Source organism: Mandrillus leucophaeus, unplaced genomic scaffold (genome assembly GCF_000951045.1).
Source record: "Mandrillus leucophaeus isolate KB7577 unplaced genomic scaffold, Mleu.le_1.0 Scaffold52, whole genome shotgun sequence".
In the NCBI taxonomy this organism is placed as follows: Eukaryota; Metazoa; Chordata; class Mammalia; order Primates; family Cercopithecidae; genus Mandrillus; species Mandrillus leucophaeus.
Genome location: NW_012105586.1, coordinates 1,608,019 through 1,616,686, shown reverse-complemented (window position 1 = coordinate 1,616,686; position 8,668 = coordinate 1,608,019). Strand labels below are relative to the sequence as shown.

The 8,668-nt window shown below is 45.4% G+C and overlaps 1 protein-coding gene across 1 annotated transcript in view; it reads left to right on the top strand.

The window, feature by feature from the left end:
* The window catches only part of AADACL4 (arylacetamide deacetylase-like 4), a 32,871-nt gene extending 25,812 nt beyond the window's left edge, over nucleotides 1-7,059 (top strand). The window contains exons 3-4 of the mRNA XM_011996564.1: nucleotides 1,793-1,856; nucleotides 5,935-7,059. Coding sequence (XP_011851954.1) covers nucleotides 1,793-1,856; nucleotides 5,935-6,709 — 839 coding nt within the window. The 3' untranslated portion in view covers nucleotides 6,710-7,059. The remainder of the gene's footprint in view (nucleotides 1-1,792; nucleotides 1,857-5,934) is intronic.
* The last annotated feature ends 1,609 nt before the right edge of the window (nucleotides 7,060-8,668 follow it).

The window sequence follows — 8,668 nt, the reverse complement described above, 5'->3', positions numbered from 1 at the left end:
TCTCCCTGTGTTGCCAGGCTGGTCTTGAACTACTGGGCTCAAGTGATGCCCCCACCTTGGCCTTCCAAAGTGTTGAGATTACAGGAGTGAGCCACTGTGCCTGGCCTAATTATTTTTACAGAGACAGGGTCTTGCTGTATTGCCCAGCCTGGTCTCTAACTCCCGGGCTCAAGTGGTCCTCTTGCCTTGGCCTCCCAAAGTGTGGGATTACAGGTGTGAGCCACTGCACCCAGCCAAGCCTATTTAAAATTTTGATATTTTGGTCATCATGAAATTTTTTGGCATTAATTGTGATTTCTTAATTGCATCCAAATGTTATTTTTTCTGTATGGCTGAGTGTTGTGGGGCCCCCTTGATTGTGCATCTAAGGTGGATATCTTGCCTACCTCACCCTAGTCCCGGCCCTATTGAGTCTAAGTGGAAGGGGCAGTAAGTGCAAATCTCTGAAACGGGAATGACCTGACATGCTTGGGAAAGGAGGAATGTCTGGGTTACATTGGGAAGATGACACCCAGATTGGCCCCGATCATGGCTAGCAGAGGTCTCCACTTTGGCTGGGCCTTAAAATCACCTGGGAATTTTAAAGTCATATCCACACCCAGGTCGTACCGCAGGCTAAATGGGCAGGACCCAGACATCAGCATTTTTTTTTTTTTTTTTTTGAGATGGAGTCTTGCTCTGTCACCCAGGCTGGAGTGCACTGGTGTGATCTCGGCTCACCGCAACCTCTGCCTCCCAAGTTCAAGCAATTTTTCTGTCTCAGCCTCCTGAGTAGCTGGGACTACAGGCATGTGCCACCATGCCTGGCTAATTTTTGTATTTTTAGTAGAGATGGGGTTTCACCATATTGGCCAGATTGATCTCAAACTCCTGACCTCATGATCCACCCGCCTTGGCCTCCCAGTGCTGGGATTACAGGCGTGAGCCAGGGTATCAGTATTTTGAAACAGCTCATCAGATGACTGCAATGTGCACCCAGGACCGAGACCTACTAGCATGGAAACTTCAACTTAGGGGCTGACTGCTCCGACTCAGTTTAGACCCCTCTGTGCCTCTGGCTCCATTCAGAACCATTGTCACCTCCCTCAAAGAGCATTAATGAAGCATGTACCTACTTCAGCAACCTTCCCCACACCCTGGAATTACCTGGTATGATTTAGAAAATCCTGATGCCTGAGCTTCCACCTTAGAGATTCTGATTTAATTGGTTTGAGGTTTAGCCTGGGCCTGAGGACTTGTAAAAACTCCCTGGTACCTCTATGTATGGCTGAAGTTGAGAATGACTGAATAGAAGTGTATTTGGCAGTGATTCTATGTCTGCCACTGTGCTAGTATGTTCTACATACTCGTATGAATGGACCTGCCTCTGAGAACTTCATATGCACCACTCTACTAATAGAAACATCTCGTCCAACCCTTGTTTATTTCTTGATCAATATAAATATATAGTTATTATTAATATCCTAGGGCAGGCATGCCTAACTTCCCTTGGTTTTGTCCATTTCAAATCACTAAGATTGCCAGGTTCCCGGTTTCCTCCACTGTAAAATAAATGTTGCAGAAACTGAGCCAAGTTTTGAGCTGCACTTGAGCCCCAAAATTCAGGAGGTTGGGGACAGATGTCTGATATGGCCTGGCTCATTGGCTCTGCCCAGGCAGAGGAGGCAAGGACAGAAACAGAGAGGATGCCACACCCTACACCAAGATTGTCAGCTGGCTCTTCCTGGGGGCTGTGGTGAGATGGTCTGGGTCCTACTCACAGGCTACTGTTCTGACTGTTTTTGTCTTGCAGATTGTTACCATGGCCTGTGCAATTATCTGGCCCGGGAGACTGACTCTGTACTTCTGATGATTGGGTGAGTTGCTGGAGACAGCTGGTAGGTTCAACAGGGGTGAGAGGAGATAGGGTAAGTTCATGGGTGATTTGTAGATCAGAGAGGCCCTAACTCCCAAGAGACAACTCTTGGACATGCATCCACAGAGACGGGTGCGGCAGTGCTCGAAAGAGCAAAAACCTGGAAACAACCCTCATGTCCATGAACAGGGGCATGCATGAATAAACCACACTATAGCAACTGTTAGATTACATAGCCATGAAGATATAGAATGTTCCATAGCTATTTAAATAAATGAACTAGAAAGGTATACCATATTGCAAATGAATCTTAGTAGTATAAAACTAAGTGAAACATTTTCCAAAAATTACATAAAGCCTGATACTCATTTTGCAAAGGTAAAAACATCAAAACCAAAAGAATACTTCTGAGGAATACACATAGACACAATAAGATAATGTAACATAGAAAGAAAAAAATGATAGATACAGGATTCAGGGTAACCATTCATTAAGTTGGGGGAGAAGAAAAATGGCATGATGGTGGGTTTGGTGAAGGTGATGGTCAAGATTCTAGCTGTTGTTTGGGGTGATGGCTCTGCAGGTGCTTATTGTATTGTTAAAAACCAACTAAGCTTCTGATCCTGCAGGAACTAGTGTTGAGAGTGTCTTAAGATACAACCCTGGTCCTATAAAAACAAAAGGGAGATGGGGGCATCTTTAGAGTGGATGGAGGGGGCAGTAAGGGCTACTCACTAGGATTCTGGTTCTTGGCCCAAGAGATCTCACATCACTGGGAAAGAGTTTAGAGAAGGCCAGTGAGAGAAATTGAAATCTGCCTTTTTAGATTCTGCCTCTACAATGGACCTCCTCAAACCTCAGCTGCCCATAGGCTTTGGTAGACAGAATAACTGTGTGACTTAAACAAAGTCACTTAACATCTCTGGTCCTCTCTGATGAGATTGAGGAAGCCAGTACTTTCTAGTATTCATCAACATACCTCCCAGGTGGCTTACCATTGTGTCTGAAATTGCACCATTACAGTCTATGTCACCAAAGACCTTTGTGATAATAAAAACATCCCTTGAACAGGTAGCACATAAAGGTATCAATAAGCACCTGCATTAATACATTGTAGAAAATTCCTTAGGATACCATTATCCCAGATACTTAGACCCGGTACACGGGCCAGGGCAGTTTTGATAGAGTGGCTGATGGAGCTGCATGCACAGATAAGGGTTTCTAGGAGGTTGCAGGGAGCCAGTAGCTGGGAGGAGACTCCCTGAGACACACTGAAGGAAGGGAGATGTCTAAGGCCTGTTTGGGACTCCCTACCTGAGGTCTTGGGGAAGATGGGTCTTTTGATCTTTAGTTCTGCAAAGCCTTCACCTCTGGGTGAGTTTCTTAGTTTGGGCTGCTATAACAAATTACCATAGATGGGGTAGCTTAAACAACACGTTGACTTCTCACAGTTTTGGAGGCTACAAGTCCAGGATCAGGGTGTCAGCATGGTTAGGCTCTGGTGAAGACCCTTTTCCAGACTGTAGACTGCCAGCTTCTCCTTATATCCTAACATGGCAGAAAGAGAAGCCAGAGAGCTCTCTAAAGCCTCCTTCACAAGGGCACTAATCCCATTTGTGAGGTGTCCACCCTCATGACCTGATCGCTTTCCTAAGGCCCCACTTCCTAATACCCTCACATTGCAGTGTAGGATTTCAACACAGGAATTTTAGGGGGACATACACATTCAATCTATCACAGTGAGCAAGAGAGGAGTGCAGGGAGGCACAGGAGAATTTCTGCCTCTTTCTGGCAGGTCAGAGATTTTGCCCATAGAAAGCACCTAATATTTGTTATCCCCTTCATCATGTTGGAGTCATATGTTCAACATTTAGTGAGGAGTATTCATTTCTAGAAATGGGAAAATGAAAGCTGAGGTTTGTACTCACTGCTACCAGGTGCAGGGGCTACCTCCCTGCAAGGACCCTCTGAGAAGCATGTGTTTTGCCTGAGCTTAAATGGGAACCTGCTTTGATAACATTGATAGATTTATCAATATATTGACCATCTAGGAAATGGGCAATAAGATTACTGGGTGATAATTGTTTCCTAGATGGGTACTATATTATGCTGCAATCAATCAAATCCTATTTTGAAAGATGAGTTGTTAAATTAACTTTTAAAGGAAACAAAATTCAAGGTCTAAGGGAAGGCAGTGGTTTTCAGACTGGTTCTTTTGAGTCCTAGGGTTCCCTGTGATGTCTTAGAGGAAGCTATGGAAGTCAAAAAAGAAGGAGAAAGAATGAGAGCTTATGTTGCTTACCCTTGGGCAAAACCAGAACAATTGCATTTGTTTATTTTATACAGTGGGGTTCTTGCATCATTTTTTTCTTCTAAGAAAAAAAATAATTTTGTTGTTCTAAGTTGAAAGCCACTAGTCTAAGATGTTATTTTTCCTTATGAGCTTCTTCCAAATTTAATGTGATAATTAAAATATACCTTTTTGATGTTTTCTTTTCTTTTTCTTTTTTTTTTTTTTGAGATGGAGTCTCGCTCTGTCTCCCAGGCTGGAGTGCAGTGGCACAATCGTGGCTCACTGCAACCTCCGCCTCCTGGGTTCAAGTGATTCTCCTGCCTCAGCCTCCTGAGTGCCTGGGATTACAGGCTCCCGCCACCATACCCTGCTAATTTTTGTATTTTTAGTAGAGATGGGGTTTCCTCATGTTGGCTAGGCTGGTCTTGAACTCCTGAGATTGAGTGATCCTCGGCCTCCCAAAGTGCTAGGATTGTGGGCGTGAGCCACCACCCAGCCTGGATGTTTTCAATGATAGATTGTAAGACTAGAAAAGATGATTAGCAACAACTTCAACTTAACATTTAAGAGAACAATTGTTTAGATAAACTCTCTGTTCCAATCAGTTAAGCCAAACTATTTCTATTTTTTTATTCCTTTCTATTATCTTAATCTCAATTTATGCATTAATTAGTTTGTTCATTACTGTATTTAAAAGCTCATTTTAAAGTTCCTTTTCTTTGCCCTTGAATTTCTTTGAGGAGACATACTTTGGAAACCAAACCTCAAGATACTTAAGACCAACCCCCTAGTATTCTTCACCAGCCACTGGCACCTGGGTCTTCTGCAGCTTGAGCTGTGGATTTCTGGGCTAGCTTTCCGTCTCTACACTGCACCTTCAGTTTCACTCCCTGCCCCTCTCACCTCCCACACTGGAGTGCAGTGGTGTAATCACAGCTCACTGCTGCCTTAACCTTCTGGGCTCAAGCAATCCTCCTGCTTCAGCCTCCTGGGTAGCTGAGACTACAGATGTGTGCCACCATGCATGCCTAGCCAATTTTTTTAAATTAGATTTTTTGTTTTTGAGATAGAGTCTTGTTCTGTCGCCCAGACTGGAGTGCAGTGGCACGATCTAGGCTCATGGCAAGCTCTGCCACCCCGGTTCAGGCCTCTCTCCTGCCTCAGTCTCCTGAGTAGCTGGGACTACAGGTGCCTGCCTCCACGCCCGGCTAATTTTTTGTATTTTGTTTAGTAGAGACGGGGTTTCACCGTGTTAGCCAGGATGGTCTCGATCTCCTGACCCTGTGATCTGCCTGCTTCAGCCTCCCAAAGTGTTGGGATTACAGGCGTGAGCCACCGTGCCCGGCCTAGATTTTTGATTAAAAAAAAAAATTCTGCCTGACAGTAACTTTCTCTTGACTTTAACTTTAGTGTTCTCTCTCCCTTTCTCTACAGACAGGCAGTGGGATTGGTAGTGGTTTCATTTGACTTTTTTTTTCAGCCATTGCTGGTTGTTTTGCTCCCAAAGCAAATAGCTTCAATGAAAACAAAGTTGCATCACCTCATATGGAGTTTATCGGAAGCTGACAGGGCACAGGTTTGGAGTGAAGAATCCTGGCCTGTATGACTCTAGGCAGGTTCCTCACATGCTCATAGGAAGACAATGGGGATGAAATCCTTACTTCATAGGGTTATTCTGAGGATTTAATCAGACACAGTCTTGTAAGGGGGTTGAGGATTCTGTTGAAACAGCTCCCTAGCAACACTGTCCACACTGGTGTCCTGTTGCTCCCTGTTTTCCTTTTAGGTACCGCAAGGTTCCTGACCACCATTCCCCTGCCCTTTTCCAAGACTGCATGAATGCCTCCATTCACTTCCTGAAGGCCCTGGAAACCTATGGGGTGGACCCTTCCAGGGTTGTGGTCTGTGGAGACAGCGTCGGAGGTGCAGTGGTGGCTGCCATCACCCAGGCCTTGGTGGGCAGATCAGATCTTCCCCAGATTCGGGCTCAGGTTCTGATTTACCCATTTGTCCAGGCATTCTGTCTGCAGTTGCCATCCTATCAGCAGAACCAGAATGTCCCATTCCTTTCCCGGAAGTTCTTGGTGACTTCTGCGTGTAACTACCTGGCCATTGACCTCTCCTGGCGTGATGCCATCTTGAACGGCACTTGTGTACCCCCAGATGTCTGGAGGAAGTACGAGAAGTGGCTCAGCCCTGACAACATCCCCAAGAAATTTAAGAACAGAGGCTACCAACCCTGGTCTCCCGGCCCTTTTAATGAAGCTGCCTATTTAGAAGCCAAACATATGCTGGATGTAGAAAATTCACCCCTGATAGCAGATGATGAGGTCATTGCTCAACTGCCTGAGTCTTTCCTGGTGAGCTGTGAGAATGACATACTCCGTGATGACAGCTTGCTCTATAAGAAGTGCTTGGAGGACCAAGGGGTCCGCGTGACATGGTACCACCTGGAGGATGGTTTTCACGGATCCATTCTCTTTTTTGATAAGAAAGCTCTCTTTTTCCCATGCTCCCTGAAGATTGTGAATGCTGTAGTCAGTTATGTAAAGGGCATATGATGGTAACCCTGGGCCCCGAGAAGGCGGGGGCAAGTATGGACTCTACCAGAAACTGGGTGCTTTAGTGGGTTCTATTTTATTGACTAAAGAGGTGCTACATCAATGCTTGGGTCAGCTGGGAAGGGTGAGAAGTAAGCTAAGAGTCTTGCTTAGTATTCAAGAAAATCCAAACTGTGTCTGTTTCCTTCCAGCACTAACAATGTCCAGTGCTGGATCTAGCAACAGTCTCTAACATTCCCACTCAGGTGAAATAAATATCAAAAGGAGAACAAAATGCCTTTAAAAATTTCTCAAAGCCCCAACATATAAGATCTGTGCAGAATAAATGCCAATAACTGGTCATACTGTCAGTGGTGAATCTATATCCATGATGACAAAGCATAGCTGGAGGGGGCATCTAATTGTTCTTGCGGTCAAAGGTCACTGGGTCAAATCTCGACTTTGATTGGCTCCACTTGGTCTGAGAAATGCTGTTGCAATGAAATTCTACCCTTGACACGGCCACCCTTGGGCTGGACTAAATGAAGATCTCAGAAGGGATTATGGGAAAGAGAGAGACAGGGAAAGAGGCAAGAGGAAAGGAACAGAATAAAAGGGTGGACTCTGGGGAGCTGTGAGCTTTGCCTGGGCTCAAGTCTTTAATCTGAGTTCCAACTGGGTACTAGCAGGCAGATTCACCAAGTCAGGGATGTCTTGGGAACCTCTGAAGGCCATCTGGAATATGGAAACTGCATTTCCAAAGGGAGTAAGGTGCTAGCCTGTTTTCTTCGATGAGCTTGTATACTGTTCTCACTTTTTTTTTGAGACAGACTCTCACACTGTTGCCTAGGCTGGAGTGCAGTGGCACAAGCTTGGCTCACTGCAACCTCTGCCTCCTGGGTTCAAGTGATTCTCCTGCCTCAGCCTCCTGAGTGGTGGTGCACACCACCAAGTCTGGCTAATTTTTGTATTTTTTAGTAGAGATGGGGTTTCACCATGTTGACCAGGCTGGTCTCAAACTCCTGACCTTGTGATCCACCTGCCTTGGCCTCCCAAAGTGCTGGGATTACAGGCGTGAGCCACCACGCCTGACTGCTCTCACTTTTATAAAGAACCATGCCATTGTTTAGCCATGCCAATTTCTCTGCTCACAGAGAAAAGGAAGGGAATCTTTGTATTGCATGTTGGAGGTGACCCACACTAGTTTTTGCTTGGGCCCATGTTTGCTAGATATACCTGTAATACCCCTGGGCCTCAGTGCTGTCAGTCTCACCAAAGTCCCACCCAAATGCTGAAGCTGGAGGCTTTCCCAACCATAGCCTCAGTGGGTACCAATGACCTCACCTATGACCAATGGAGGAGGGGGTCCTACAGGTGTCTTGGTTCTTTGCAAAAAGAGCAGGCATCCACACAGGCAATTTGAGTTGGGCCCCTGGGGGCATGAGCAGACATTGTGGCTAATGAATTAGTGTAAGCAGCTTTGATGGAAGGGTGTGTTAATTGTCTATTGGTGTGTGACAATATTACCACAAACATGGTGGCTTAAAACAATACACGTTTATTAGCTCACAGTTTCTGTGGGTCAGGAGCCAGAACACAGTTAACTGGGTCATTGGCTTAGTCAGGGGCTGGGTTGGCAGGCTTCTGCTGGGCTACAATCAAGGTATTGGGGCTGTGGTCTCATCTGAGACTCAACTGGGGAAGGATCTACTCTCAAGCTTGGTCAGGTTGTTGGCAGAATTCAATTCCTTGTGATTATAGACTGAGGACTTCAGTTTCTTGCAAGCTGTGGTCAGAGATCAATCTCAGCTTCTAGAGGTTACCCACAGTGTCTTGACACATGAAATTCTCCAAATGACTGCAAGGGAGAGACAGACTCCAGCAAGATAGCTACTAGAACTAATGTAAGGTAATCACAAACACATATCATGTACATGCCATCACCTTTGCCATATGCTATTGGTTAGAAGTAAGTCATAA